The 16,184-nt window shown below is 41.7% G+C and overlaps 2 protein-coding genes across 12 annotated transcripts in view; one reads left to right on the top strand and one right to left on the bottom strand.

Annotated features, from left to right (window-relative positions):
* The window catches only part of LOC307196476 (uncharacterized protein), a 403,273-nt gene that overhangs the window by 194,351 nt on the left and 192,738 nt on the right, over window positions 1-16,184 (bottom strand). The gene's annotated exons all lie outside the window — the stretch shown is intronic.
* On the top strand, window positions 2,048-16,128 carry SLC5A7 (solute carrier family 5 member 7). Its single transcript, XM_079941500.1, has 6 exons — window positions 2,048-2,203; window positions 6,005-6,153; window positions 6,984-7,127; window positions 10,484-10,637; window positions 11,178-11,395; window positions 12,424-16,128. The coding sequence occupies exons 1-6, from the start codon at window positions 2,071-2,073 to the stop codon at window positions 13,051-13,053; spliced, it is 1,428 nt and encodes a 475-aa protein (XP_079797626.1). The 5' UTR covers window positions 2,048-2,070; the 3' UTR covers window positions 13,054-16,128.

Below are 16,184 nucleotides of genomic sequence, written 5' to 3'. Positions count from 1 at the left end.
AGGATACAAACTGCAAAGATCTGAGTGTTCCAGTAACTTCGGCTTTTCAGCAAGAATCAACTAGTCTAGTGTCTTCTCAGAGAAAATGATAGCGTTTACAGAGCATTCTTGGCCCAAACTTGTTTAATCAAAACGTCTTTTCTTTGGTTCCATGGCCCTCTTCACCTACGACGCTACAGAAATGTTATTAAATAACATCTGAAGAAGACATATTTCTTATTATTCTTTATGAACTATCAAGAATCTCACTGAAAGACCCGGAGCAGAACAAAGAACTGCAGATGGGCGTGCAGCCAAGGTTGTAAATTCTCCTGAAGGCTGATCTAGCCCTAAGTGTAGGTCGGGTTCTTGGGAAGACAGAGAAGGAAAAGGTAATTTAAGCTCACGTTAGGGCACCTGGCACCCACCTCCCTCCCCACTCCCTTAACAGCGTAAGGGAGTGAGTACAACTTCGTTATAATTCAGAATAGATTTGCCAGAAGCCTATGCACCCAGCATGCTTACAGAGTGACTCTATTGGTGAAAAGCACACGCACACACAACCACGCACGCACACGCACACACACACACCCCTCCCACTCCTCGAAGACAACAGTCATGATCAAGAGAAAGATCAATACAATTAAAACAAAAGGCCCTTGAAATGAAGACACTTGACCCCATGTTATGGAGGCTGGGGGGAAAGTCATAGTATTATTGAGGAGTAGTCATATAGTATTATATATTGTATATGGTCTCAGACTTTATGATATAATAATATCATTTTAAAATGTTGATGACAATGGATTTAGAAAATATCTGGGGCAACACTGTTCAATGGAAATATGATGTAAGCCACAAATATAATCTGAAATCTTCTACATATCACTTCAAAAAAACATTTAAAAATAGGTGAATTAATGTAAATAATAGAATTGCTGAACACAGTACATGGAAAATGTTTTTCTTTTGCCCTGTAACCATTACAAGAACAAAAATGAGAAACCTTACATTTATTTTTCCATGCTAAGTCTTTGAAATCCGACGTGCCCTTTGCATTCTTCCAACACGTCAGACAAGCCATGTCTCCGGTGGCTGTGTCACCAGCCACTCGATGTTCAGGGCCGCCATGCGGGGCTGAGCGGGTCTCAGGGATGACAGGTATGACACGTCTTCCCCTCACTTCTCACTCTGTTTCAGCCACCTGGGTCGGAGGAGGTTACATCAATGGGACAGCCGAAGCCGTGTACGTTCCAGATTACGGTCTAGCGTGGGCTCAGGCACCAGTTGGATACTCCCTTAGTCTGATCTTAGGTAAGCAGAAGTTTACACCTGAGCGACTCAGTCAGTAAAGCATATAGATCAGGAGTATAAATAACAAGTGAAATAAGTCAAACGATGTGAACAACTGTTGTGGGAAATGCTACCGGAAATCCCTAAGTAGCTGTTATCAGAAAGTGGTAACACTAACGTTTAGGTGATTGGATCTCTTGATGATGGAATATGTTTAAAAAAATTCCCTTGATTGTTTTGCTATCAAAACAGTGAATTTCTTAACATAATGATGCTTTTTCTTTCCAAAATAGTGTGGACATATCGTTAAAAATGAATCTACTTGAATTGTACCTGCATTTCATTTTGTAAATCAAACTAATAAAAGGTCAAGAATATTATATAACAGAGGGTTCCTCAATTCCTTTTGCACTTAGAATACTTTTGTTGGATCCTGTGCTTAATCAAATATCTGAATGCCCTGCTGGGTGACACAAATACATGAAGACATTTGACGAGTGCACTGCTGGTCCGTGTGTTTCAATCCACAGCCTCTTCCATGCCATGTGTGGCCCTGGATGCACACAACGACAATCGTATTAAGAAATTTCTGCTTTGTTGCTAAATATTTCTTGGTCCTGTACTCACTGGATTTTGCAGACAGGTTCCTCAACATGTATGAGTGTTCTAAAAAATTCATTTCCCTTCAGAAATTATATATAGTAAAAGGTTGGCAAAGACTATTGTATTAGGGATTTTTCATTTTCTCATTAACGCTTGCTTTAATTTCCTTTAGGTGGTCTGTTCTTTGCCAAGCCCATGCGTTCCAAGGGATATGTGACCATGTTAGACCCCTTTCAGCAGATCTATGGAAAGCGCATGGGAGGGCTCCTGTTCATTCCCGCGCTGATGGGGGAAATGTTCTGGGCTGCGGCCATTTTCTCTGCCTTAGGTAAGGACCAAAGAACGTCGTTCTGTGCGCATCTCTGGTTGAATGAGCATCAGATACACAGCTTTACTTTCTTCAGCCACAGGCCAGGCCACCCCCAACCTCCAGCACCTGGATTAATGCCACCACCCCCCTGCTTGTCTCCCATAAGACCGAATCTGATCACGTCCCTTTCCTGCTTAACACCAGGCCTTTGAACCAGGCTAGGAAGGCTTCTTACAACTTGGGCTTTTCCTTCTCCCTTCCTCCAGAATGGCAGTTCTGACACTTTGCAAGCACACTGCCCTCTGCTTAGGACTCACGCCCCTCTTTCCTTTCTAGCCAACCAGGTAGTTTCTTCAGATCTGCTAGAGATGTCACTTCCTCAGGGCAGTCATCTTGAACCTGCTGGATGCCTCTCCTATGGGCTTCCGGAGGCACCAGGAATTCTGTTTCCATTGAATTTACCACTTCGTATGATTACGTGCCTATTTATCTACTTCCCAGTTTCCAACCTCACAGAAGGAACTATCCATTTCCTGAAGGCAGGACCTGTGTCTTATTAACACTTACAGTCCTATCACAAATGAATGAATGAATGCATCACCTATAGCTACATGTTCTTCAAAAGAGAAAAAGGAAAACAACAGTCCTTCCTTTCTCAGTGTAATCCCCTTACATCTTAGACTGTTGGGTTGTAGACATATTCAGGGATTTGGGAAATGGACTTAGACTCTTTGGGGTCTAACTTACTATCGAGATCCATCAGTGCTGAGGACAGCCTGTCTTTGGTTCTTGGATTCTCAGCCCACTGATACGACCTAGAAAATGAGAGCTTTCAGTGGGAGATCTTCAGGTTCAGTACCCTCCCTGTTCATCAAGGAGAAACCTACACCATCCTGCTGAGTGTTGAGTTCCTTCCTGAAGACCAGCAGAGCTGGACGTTCCTTGTCCTTCCTCAGTGAGCCGTGTGTATGTGTGATACCCAGAACACGCTGTGTTATTCTCCATCTCCTCTTACAAATGGAAACAATGGGCTTATGTCTACAGTCAAACTTTAAGTGGACAAAACAAAAGTCAGATAAGATGAATTTCCTTCTCTGTTGTATATTAGACTACAAGCTAGTCTTCTGGTCTCAGTATTATCATCAGATCTGGTCTCTGTAATATCAGATATTAGTTTATACCACTTTTCATTCCTGTCTCTCTAGACTCTTGTATAATCGTATCTTATTTTCCTGGTCTCCAACTGTAAAATGAAGGAATGACTTGGTGTAGATAGAAAAGAAGAGAACTTGATAGTTTAAAAACAAGCTGCAATAACTCAGTGAAGATGTTGCACTTTGCTGGCACTAAGTAATCATACTCCACAGCCACCACTGCCACATCCTAAGGAAATTTTACATAAAAGCACAGCTCCCTTCCCACCTTGCTCTCATTAGCTAGGAAGCAATGGTAGTTTATTTGTCACTGGTTTCAACACCAGAAAATGTTGGCTTTAAGAACAAACTCCTGCTGAGATATCAAAAAAGGAGGGGGCTGAATATCTAACAGAATACAAAATGTTCACTCTCACGGAATAAAGATCAACTTCTATAACAGAGCCCTGAAGGGAGAACAGAATGAATAATCTATTATTTCTAAAGTATTCTGGAAATTTAATAGCTAAACTCAACCTTGCTGCAATTAGTTATTCTTGTAAACACGTGTGTCTACATCTGTGTCTGCTGTCAACACACATGTAAAATATATTAATGTCTGTCTCCACACACACACGTCAAACAACGTCTATGAAATATTACTGCTATTCTTGAAATATGTGCTCTGGTAAAGAGAATGTGTGTGAATTTTAAATTAACACCTCCATTTTCTTCGAAAATAATAGTTGGACGTAACTCAAAGTTCGTGTTTATTAGAAATAACTTGGGACAAGATCTTCCACCACCTTTTACTGTGAATACGTATGAATGCGCATAGTTCACCAAAGCTTAGGAGTATCTTAAACTATCTTCTCGGTATCAACAGACAACACCCTTACAGCTGCTTAAAGAAACGTATATTTACACTTTTCACGGCTCAATTCAGATAATTTTTATAACTTTATTTGCAGTATATTTAGTTTTACGGCTGCATGAGTTAATTAATATTTCACAACAGATCTGGAAGTATAACTTTGATTTTACTCACGACAAATGATGGGGTGATTTAGAAAATATTTAGAGAAAAAATTCATCCCAACCTTAATAGTGGGACGAAAGTAGGTGACGTCTTTAAAACCACTGAGTTACAGCCAAATGGCGCATTTACTAGGACCCTAAATCTTTCGGCTCCCCGTCTAGTGATCTCTCTTCTATAACATACAGCCTCCCTACCTTTTGGATGTGTAGGATTAATAGAAGTTTCACAAAAGGGTGGGAAATTAAACAGTATTCAAAAGAGGTTGGGTAATGATTGGACTTTTCATAATTCATGGGGTATGACTCTAAAATGTTGTTCTTAAAGTAGAGAACTAGACCAAAGATGAATGACAAAGAATTGCGACTGAAGTTTCAACATGTAGTAAATCATCTCAGGAGAAAAAACAATAACTTGTTAAATACCCATGTACAACAGTAATTCAGTCAGTTACCCAAAGTCACTTGTAAATAACTGGCCGCTTTCCCTTGTCCTCCTCTCCCAATTCCTTACTAGGCATGCCCTTTCCTCAACCGGTTTTTATGCAAGAAAGTAATTCAATTTTGATACCAAAGCCAAAGCACTAAGAAAAAATTTCTTGAAAAGTATTTTGCATTGTTATCTTAGATCAAAACATACTGCTCTTTAGATAATGGATTTTTCATCTCGGGTGGGCTGCCTCTGCTATTAGCGCGCCATTGAGAAGCGATAGTAGAATGCAAGGTTGCAAGTCATGATTCAAAGAAATCACAGATTTCTTGCATGTATGTTAACGTGGCAGGAATATCATTGCTGCGTTTAATAATACGAAATCTGAACTATACCACTTTTGAAAAGAACAGGGAAAGGGTGTGTAGGGCAGCAAGTGAATTCTGAACTGGCTGTCCAAGAACTGCAGCGGTCCAGCCGTCCACACCATAACATTCTATTGGAAATACAGACACCAACAAACACAGTAAACAGAGTCAGAAAGTCAGAAAAGCATAGATTGACTTCTAAGGCAGGGTTACAATTTTGATGATGAAAATTACTTTAAAACATGATGCTAAAATCTACGACTCTTCAGTGCACTGGCGTCCTAGGGGCAAAACTGGAATTCTCTGGCAAACAAATAAAATAAGTCGTCTTTCCCGAAGTTGAAAAAGTTGGAAGGAACAAGTTACCAATTTTATTATTTTCTCCTACAAGTTTGTTTCAAACCCTGGTACCTTTTACCATGTGTCATCTAGTAAAAGCTGGCTGAGGTCAGAGTTAACGCAAAAGAACAAATGAATGCTGACTGTAAAATGTGGAGATGGGTGTTATGCTTACCATAAAGGCTTATTTTTCTCATGGATGTGAGTAAATATACTGCATGTGTTCAACAAAGTCAGAGTTTCAGGTAGTTGGTGGCATTACTGCAAGATCTTATAGTAGTATTTAGTGTAGTATATGTCATGGATCTGTAATCAAATCGTGAATTTCAGGTGTCCCCACACAAATAAGTGAGCAAAGCACTAATTTCAGAAAGAAAGAAGGTTTTTAAACATATGTATGTATATATATATGTACGTATATAAATGCAGATATGCATGTACATATTCAGTTTACTGAGATGGAAGAATTTGAATGTGAGACTTCACCTGGGCTGTTCTCATCCAATCCTTCCAGGAGCCACTATCAGCGTGATCATTAGCGCCGATGTGCGCGTGTCCGTCATCGTCTCCGCCCTTATCGCCACGCTGTACACCCTGGTGGGCGGGCTCTACTCCGTGGCCTACACAGATGTCGTTCAGCTCTTCTGCATTTTCGTGGGACTGGTAAGTGGGGCCGTTCACAGACTTTCCTTCTTCCTTCCTTCCCTTCTTCCTTTCCTTCTCTCTCCCTTCTTTTCTTCCTTCTTTCCTTCCTTTCTCCTTTTGTGAAAGATAATGTGGTATTTTATACTAACTCAGCAAAAATTAACAGAAATGCTATTTTCCCATCATGAGCAATACACAGTAAGTCGTATACTATTGGCAATTTTTCATTTCTCTGTGGATCAATTGGATGAAAAACCTCTAGTCACGTTGTGAGATTTTGACAGAAAAGTGCCCTCAGTTAAGTCTTAGTAGGGTCTAGGGCTTCCCCTCCTTCATGCCTCCACTTGATGGAAACACATGTGGGATCTTCCTTGAATAACTTCCCTCAGAGTTAAAATTTAAATCTTGACACTAATCTGTATTTGTCTCTTAACCCTTCCTTATATTAGTTTTGGTTAATCCATGAAACTGCTCATGGGACATAGAAATTCTTTTCAATCAAATCTTCTCGGTCACTTTAAGGAATGGATATCTTCTTCCAATTCTAAGAAAACACAAAAAGTTTATGTATAAACATATGTCAAGCTCTCAGATTCAGCGCTTTCTTCCCAAAGGTCTCTGGTGGCTGCTCTGTGGCTAATGTGAAACGGCATCGTTAGCACAGAAGTTAGGTGCTACTCTAACTCTCCTAAGTGTTGCACGGTGTCCCACAGAGAACGTGCTCGCAGGTTCTTCCCTGAACACGAGGAACACTGAGCGGTGCCCTCTACGAGAAAAAACTAATAAACTACATCTTGCACGTCCCGGACAGTCCCACGGCCTAACGCTCTCCCGCGCTCTGGTTGCAGTGGGTCAGCGTCCCCTTCGCGCTGTCACATTCTGCGGTTGCTGACATCGGGTTCACGGCCGTGCACACCAAGTACCAGAAGCCCTGGCTGGGGACCATTGAGCCGTTTGAAGTCTACACGTGGCTCGATAGCTTTCTGTTGTTGGTAAGTGATGCTCTTACCCGAGGAATGCACTCTCACTTGTCCTAAAGTCAAACGCACTTCCAAGACTTTAGTGTTTCTATGTAACACTAAAATGCACGCTCCTGTCCGTTTCTGGGTTGACTGCTTCCTGCTGGAAGAAGGATGGGGGCACTGACAAGTGTCAAAGCGATCACTTCCCTGGGGTTATGTGTGGTGTGTCCACACTTGTGCTGAACACCACGCCCTACTGCCGGATACCTCCCCCAATCTGAGAGCCACACCATCTAAAAATTCTATTTTGTATCTTGGATTAAGGCATTAAAATCCAACTTCTTCTGAAATAAGTAACTCATTCAGTCTCTAATTAAATTCGTGGTGTCATAAGGCCTTAAGTGCACGAGATACGTAGGGAAGGGAGGTGTCACCCAGGACAGATGCCCAGAAAGAAGGCTGGGAGGTCAGGCAGCTGGGAATGTGCAGAACCTGTGGGTGAAGGTGGTGGCCTTGAGGGGTGGGCATGGAAGAAATCAAGGCGGATCACAGACTGAGGGGGAGGGAGTACCCGAGAACCTCTCCCTCAGAGATTCTGTGATTTTGTGATTTTGCTAGAGGGGTTCTGTATTTTTAAAAAAAAACAATGTATTTGATTTCAAAGTAAGCAATAGATTAATTGTTATCAAATTAAGGGGAAATGGTTTATGTTTGTTCCCTTTTTAGAAGATTCACAATATTTTGTGATTTCATTTTGTGTCTGTGGCACTTTGTTAAATTTTAACACTGAAAGTAGGTGTGTCTGCCCCGTGAAGAACTTACTGGTAAGAAGACAGGGAAACATGTAAACTAATGTTTCCAGTGGCGGGTGAGGAGGGCTTTTTCCCCAACGATTGTTAAGAAATGCATTTGGCTGAAATTTTTCGGGCATGGTTTACAATTATGAATCGAATGGAGAAGGCGATTAAATATTATATGTATGTGTAATTTTACCTTCATGGCTGGTGTATTTTATGGTTATATGGGAGAGATGATGAGACTTAGAAAAACTAGGCAATTTTTTTTTTTTTTTTTTTTTTTTTGTGGTACGCGGGCCTCTCACTGTTGTGGCCTCTCCCGTTGTGGAGCACAGGCTCCGGACGCGCAGGCTCAGCGGCCATGGCTCACGGGCCCAGCTGCTCGCGGCATGTGGGATCTTCCCGGACCGGGGCACGAACGCACGAACCCACATCCCCTGCATCGGCAGGCGGACTCTCAACCGCTGCGCCACCAGGGAAGCCCAAAACTAGGCAATTCTTTGATTATCAGTCACACCACTGTCTGAGTGACAGATTGAAACAGAGAACCAAGACCCCCAAGTCCTTTCTCCTACACCACACTTTAGTCCTCGGATTCACTCATCTTCAAGATAAAGCATTATATCCAATGATTGCTACAATTTCTCCCAACTCAAAAAAATTGTATGACTAAGTCATGTTCATCCTTCAAATTGTAAGATAAATTGCAATGAAATAATAGATGCGGAATGACTGACTGAATAAATAAACTGTAGATGCGAGCCTTGAAACGTTTCACCGACGGTCTCTGATCTTCCAGTTGCCATGGAAATGACTTGTCAAGTCCTGCTCATGGTAATCTAGAGGCAACTGCCCGTCCCACCCTAAACTTCCCCCGTCCCTATATTAGCACTAGATCAAGCTCCTGGATCACCTGGCCCTATGGTGACAGCCCCTCACTGGTCTCCCCGCTGGCAGCCCACCCACATCCCACCCCTCCAAGCCCATTTCTACCTTTCCATCAGAGCTCCTGTTTGTCAGTGGAGGCCAGATTTTACCTGACTTACAAACCTGGATGACCTAAATGTCCATAGACACAGGTATGTAAATGATGATATATCAATTCACATAGTCATTGAAATTACTGACGAAATATTCATCAACATGGAAGAAGTCAATGATATACTGATTTACAGGTTGCAAAACAAAAGGAAAAGTTTTGGAAGCATATAGATTTGAGGCACGGGATGAAGAATTTTAGAATTTCTCCTTTTGCCTTTGTTTTGTTTGTTTGTTTGTTCTGCATTTGAGCTTGTATGGCTTTTATAAGGAGGAAACTGTTCTGGAGCCAATATGTGATTGGCACAGATGTGACAATAATAAACAAGACAGATATCCCAGAACTCGGAGCCAGTGAGAGAGACAGACAATCAAAGAAGCAACTTCAGTACACTGTGATGTGGGAAGTTCCCTCCTCAATTCACTCACTCACATGATAAATATTTACTGAACACTGACTCTACGCCAGTGAGAGGATGCTCCAGCCTCCTCTCTCACCACCCACACACACCCTGACCTCTACCCATACCAAACACACGGCGGTCTAATGGCTGCCTCTCTGTTTTTTTCTTTTTCTTTTTCATATTGGGTTCTTTGCCAAGAACTCTCCTCCCTGTCCGTCTCCACCTAGTGACACCCTCTTGATACTTAAGGGGACTCAAATGCTCTTTCTGTATGGTTACCATGGTTACCATGCCTCTGTCTTCCTCCCACCTTTCCCCTCCGTTACCCCCAGATGATTGTTTCTCATTATTGTTCCCATATGTACCTCTTCATAGCGTCAACAAATTACATGCAAGTTCAGTGTCTCCAAACTTTTTTGTTGTATATCCTCAATAAGAATGTTAAGCTCACCCCCAAGGTAGGGATAGGAATTATAAACTGCTTCTATGTACTGTACCAGCACATTGTGGAAATCATTTAATAAAACAACAATATTTAGGTATGAGGTAGAAATGAATATAAAGAGAAATTCCAGTATCTTCTTGATGCTCTATATTGTCTTGAGCCTCTGCACACCCCCGTCTAGAAAACACCGTAACGCATCGACCCTCCCAGTGGACAGTGGTCTCAAGAGCAGGAATGTTTCACTCATCTCTGGGCTCTGACAGCCATTACATTGCCTGGCACGTGACTGGAATCCAGAAATATTCACTGGGTGTTTTGAATCAAATGAAACTTCATGGTTTCAGAATCTTAATTTTTTGAGATAATTTTGTGGCTGTTAAAACTTCCAGATAAGAACAAATTGAAGGTTTCTGGGTAGTTGTGTATAACGCAGCTTAAAGTAGGTAAATTAAGCAAAAGAAAATATTGTGCATAAATAATTATGAGAGAAAAGAACTTGAGAAATTCTGCACGACTGAACCTATGACGATGACTTAGTGACAGTAGTGCAGACAAGAGGCATGTAGGACCATTTTCTCCCCTTCAGAGCCATACATGTGACCATTCTGAATGTGATTGTTAAAAAAAAAATCTCATTTTAAAAATACCTAATAGATGCTATTTGCCTCCCATTCATTGTGAGTCCCCGTGGTTCCCACGCAGATGCTGGGTGGAATCCCGTGGCAAGCCTACTTCCAGAGGGTCCTGTCTTCATCCTCAGCCACCTACGCTCAAGTGCTGTCCTTCCTGGCAGCCTTTGGCTGCATGGTGATGGCTCTGCCAGCCATACTCATTGGAGCCATTGGCGCGTCAACAGGTAAATCTCCTGCAGCTTCACTAACTGACTCACTCAGGCTTCATCCAAGTCACCAGTTACCCCTCAGCTGCCCTCCCTCCCCCACGTTCCCTCTTACCCCCACACAGTCAGTGGTTTCTCATCTGTTCATATATCTACCTTTGTAATATGTCAACCAATTGTCTTATATTTCAGACACCACTGTAACATTGAAGATGAGAAATATATATTAAATATATATTTAATTTTATATATATATATATATATATATATATTTCACACCACCATATTCTGTTCAGATCTTGTGCATAAGACTAACTGTAACCCATTAGAAGCTGGAATATATGAGGCAATTTCACTGGACCAGTACATGGACTTCCCACCTAATTAAACTAACATGCCCTGTTAGACTAATTAGATTTCCCACTGATTAGACTAGTTTATAGGTTCTGATTTTATTTTGAAAGCTACCTAGCAAATAGGATGACCCCAGGTGGATGGATGGATGGAGGGATGAATGGATGGCTCTTTGGTTGTTGTGTTTGTTGTTTCTATCCACAGACTGGAGCCAGACCGGATACGGGCCTCTCGACCCCAAGGACAACCAACAGTCAGACATGATCTTGCCGATCGTCCTGAAGTATCTCTGCCCTGTGTACATTTCTTACTTTGGTCTTGGAGCCGTTTCTGCTGCTGTCATGTCATCAGCAGATTCTTCCATCTTGTCAGCAAGTTCGATGTTTGCTCGCAACATCTACCAGCTTTCCTTCAGACAAAATGTAAGAACAGTTTTTGCTTTTATCTTTTTTTTTTTTTTTTGCGGTAGTAAGAACAGTTATTTCAACATAACGCAATTGCTCTTGTTCTCATCCTTGCAGTTACTATGTAGGTGTTTCTCTATACTTATTAATAGTCTGCATGAAAATCTGACCCTACTTTGATTCAGCGCTTTATTTATGCTGTATATGAGGTTTTTAATGCATGTTGTCATTCACGCTAATACTGAAGGGCACTAATCAATATAACTATTTCCCAAGAGGTACAGTCATATTGCAATAATTTAAACGTCTTCTCTTTCTAATGAACGAGCAATGAAACCTAAAATAACTTAGAAAAACTCTGAGTTTAACTAAATACGATAAGAAATTCAGGAACCCTGGCAGAGCAGAAGATAATGCGTAATTATTTCATGGGTGCTGGTCTCACACCTGTCTGCTCTTCACTTGAACCCCAAGTCCTCCTTTGTCAGAAAACAGCGTCTCAGTGTGATTTTCCTTATTGAATGCCAGCACGCAGAGCAGCACGATCGTGCTCACGGAGGGGCCCAGAGCCCCCCTCCACCTTCTTCCTTGACTCAGGCTTGCCTTTCTCTAGGTTTTCTAGGTCATAGTTAACAAAATGCTCCCACTTGTTTTTTAAGGCAGTTACCCTCCAGGAAGAGAGGAAGACAGATAGGCCACAACCTCTCACTGCCACATGAAAAACTGTTCCTTAACGTGGAAAGTAAAGAAATCCTCCCTTGCGTTATCCTTCCCCTCCGAGGACCCAGCGCGCATCTCACGTCTCCCTCTGACATTCAGCCAGTGGGCTCTGCTTCCTGCGAAGCGTCTCGCGAGGTCGCCCGGGGAGGCTGCCTAGACTGCTCGCTTCACATGCTGTGGTTTCGGCTGGTTTCACCCATAGACTGAGCCTTCTGAACCAGGCGGATTCTTTAGAGCAGCTTTAAAACACAGGAAGGCATCTCATTCTCCTCCTAGAGGAGCCAGCACGTCCTGAGAAAAACTGACTCGATGTCGATTTCTTGCAGGCTTCCGACAAGGAGCTCGTCTGGGTCATGCGCATCACGGTGTTCGTGTTCGGAGCTTCCGCAATGACCATGGCCTTGCTGACGAAGACGGTGTACGGGCTCTGGTACCTCAGCTCTGACCTCGTGTACATCATCATCTTCCCGCAGCTGCTCTGCGTGCTATTCATCAAGGGGACCAACACGTATGGGGCCGTGGCAGGTTACATCTCTGGCCTTTTCCTGAGAGTAACCGGCGGGGAGCCGTACCTGAACCTGCAGCCCTTGATCTTTTACCCTGGTTATTACATTGATAAAAGTGGCATATATAATCAGAGATTCCCGTTTAAGACCCTTGCCATGGTGACCTCATTCTTATCCAACATTTGCGCCTCTTATTTAGCCAAATACCTATTTGAAAGTGGAACCTTGCCACCAAAATTAGATGTATTTGACGCTGTCGTTGCAAGGCACAGTGAAGAAAACATGGATAGGACAATTCTGGTCAGAAACGAAAATATTAAGCTAGATGAACTTGCACCTGTGAAGCCGCGGCAGAGCATAACCGTCAGCTCGACTTTCACCAATCAGGAGGCCCTCCTCAACATGGACTCCAGCCCAGAGGGCTCTGGGACTGAAGATAATTTACAATAAACACATCCTCACTGCTTTCCTAGACGGAGCTCTATAGCAGGCTAGTCCCGGAGGGTGGTTTGCGGCATATAAAATATAGTTTAAAGATAGCGTTCAGGAGGACAAAAGTCCATATAATAGTGTAACTGCACATCCAAGACAAGCCAGAAGGAAGCACCCCTGAAGCAGCATCTCTCTCTCCCTCGTGGACACATCTCATCCTCATTTGATTTCGACTCTCAGTAGTTTTGTTAGGTATTCAAACATGAATAAAACCCCACTCAAAGAATGGAGAGCCAAAAAGAGTGTTCACCTTTCTTACGGAAAAAGGAAGTAGATGGGAGAAAGCCAAGGAGACGGGGGAGCCTTGATCGCGACCTTGTCTGTGAATGCCCTGTGAGTCTAGTTTAACTCTCACACTGAAGTTGTGAGAATAAATCCCCATCACTCCAGTGAATGGTGCAGCGAATTAATCAGCTGATTCCCTGATGTGATGAGTAATTCCTTCTTTCATGGTCTTAATTATAACATTCGCTGAATATGCAATTTGTTTTTCTTTTAGTAGTGGTATGTATTATTCTGAGTGCAGGCAAAGCAGACACACAAAAAAATATTGTGTAGCGGCATTTCTTGACATGCAAGATGATAGGAAAGTAGATTCCGTCCTGATAGAGGATCCTGGTTCCTTCGGGTGTGTCTAAAACTACCATACAACTACCATATGCATTGGGGAAAGTACCTACAGAGAGAAAGGCGTGATTATTAGGCAACCTTACAGCAATAAATCAAGGCCACTAAGTAGAAAGTGACAGGAACAACAGTGAACTTCTACCTTCATCTGAAGTTTAGAAAATTTTGCTTCATGAGAAAAGAAGTAATCTGTTGACTTGCTATGTATTAGTATTGGAAGTGAAATTGAGCCGTTTGTAAGGTGAGATAGCTACACACCTTAAACTGCTTAGTGAGAGGCAAACCACACCTCCTATAGTAGTAAGGTTAGAAAAACGAAACCACTCGATTTTGAATGCTAGTTAATGAGGATGATTTAGTGTCAAGAGAGCTACTCTGTGGCCCTTTTTTGCAAAAACCAGTCTTAGGTACTGGACAGATCACCACTACAAATCGTATATCGTGAATTTTAAAATGCGGAAGAAAGGAGAAAGTAAAATTAGGTCCTAAAGGGAAGAAGGGCTTAATTGTAACATTTGGCGTCTACATAGCTTTCATGAGGTTGGTCATTAAATGTTATTTTACTCCTTTTCTGGAGTTAAAAAAATATGTGTATATTTATATGTAATGGTTTGTATCCATTTTCGAATTTTAAATGATTTCCCATCAGTCACATTATAGAAATAACTGGAGCTGCGTCGACAAGAGCAGAGTGAGCTGATCAGCAGAAAAATTATCTAAGCATTTGATCCAGTTAAAGAAAGGCAGCCTGAATTATTCAAACTAAAGCACTTTTTCCAAAAAATATTTCTTTTTTTGTGATTCATAGACAAAGTGAAAATTCAGTGTGCGACATTAAGTATAAAAGTTGTGTTTGGGAAGCTAGAATTCCCTTTTTTATTGCAATTGTCCAAAAGCATCAAGTAATACTCTCCTTTGTTATTAAACATGAATTAAATTTACAGGGTAATTTTTAAAATGTGGAATAATTTTATATGTTGTCAGTCCCATATTTTTAATGCTTTATCCAAGCTTGATGGTAAATGTGACATTGCATTCAGAATCTTTGTAAAACATCGTCTGTAAGCTAAATGAAAAGGGAATTTTTTTGTACCCATCTCTTTGCTCAGAATGGAGTGCTTGGAAAGGAGCAGTTTTGGAACCAGTAAGTGTGGGAGTCCCAAGTTTCTCGGACATGGGTTGAGAGAAGAAACGGGGGCAGGAAACACATTTTTTAAAAACTACAAAGGTGGAAATTTTTGACAGGTGAAGGTAGTTAATTGATGGGACTGCAGCTCCTGGCAAGTGTGATACTTCAGATGTGCCTCTTTCCAGCACGCTACCTGAATAATTATTTTCACCCGCTCCATCGTCATAAATTTTTCTTTCAACCCCTTTAGGCACATGCTTCCATAGAAACACATCACCCATGTTATAGTAGAGTGACACAGGGAAGTATGGTCTCTACCGATATTATAGTTTACAATTTTGTTGGGCAACAGTTGTCCAAATGACCCTATTTAAATCCAGTGAAAAAGAATTAATACTAATAGTGAAAATTTCTTCCATTCCATTCATTTTGTAATACTAGAAAGATAAAGGGGGAAAAGCATTTACCTTGTCCAAGATATTAAAAACTAGAAAACTTAAATAATTTAAGCTAATAAATAATGTTCTGTGTTTATTTAACTTACTCTTTCTTTCCTACTCTCAAACTAGATATACAAAAAAAAAAACTAGGTTAGGGTAAAATACACCAGTAAATGGCTAAATATTAGCAAGATGATTCTTTTAAAAGGACAAAAAAAAGTTGAGGGTCAAAAGGAATGAAACAACAGTCGTAGGGTCTTTATTTAGGATCATTTACACACAAATCCCCCAGTTTCTAAGGAAGGAACAAAATTGTGAAACATGGTAGACGACGCTTTATGCTCATCATTTGCTCCGTCTCAACATCATGGGTAATGCGCACGGCTTTGTAGTCTTTTGTCTTTCCTCAGTGGGCCTAATTTTCAAAAACCCGTTCTCAATGAAACTAAAACAGCAACATCTCAGACACTGGGTGTATTAACCTTTGGAGGCAATACCTGTGGATAAAGCGTTAGAAGAAAACACATTTTTTTTTTTTTTTTTTTTTTGCGGTACGCAGGCCTCTCACTGCTGTGGCCTCTCCCGCTGCGGAGCACAGGCTCCGGACACGCAGGGTCAGCGGCCATAGCTCACGGGCCCAGCCGCTCCGCGGCATGTGGGATCTTCCCGGACCGGGGCACAAACCCGCATCCCCTGCATCGGCAGGCGGACTCTCAACCACTGCGCCACCAGGGAAGCCCCTAAAACACATATTTTATTTTCATACTTTTACAATAAGTGTGACATGTTTCTTGTGTCATTTTAATGTTTCTTTTCACACATGCTTTTCAAAATATCCAGCTTGTAGCCGGACTGAAGTGTTAGGAACAAACTTTCAAACACTCCATGTTAAC

Source organism: Stenella coeruleoalba (assembly GCF_951394435.1).
Source record: "Stenella coeruleoalba genome assembly, chromosome: 13".
Lineage (NCBI taxonomy): Eukaryota > Metazoa > Chordata > Mammalia > Artiodactyla > Delphinidae > Stenella > Stenella coeruleoalba.
This window is presented reverse-complemented; position numbering and strand designations above follow the sequence as displayed.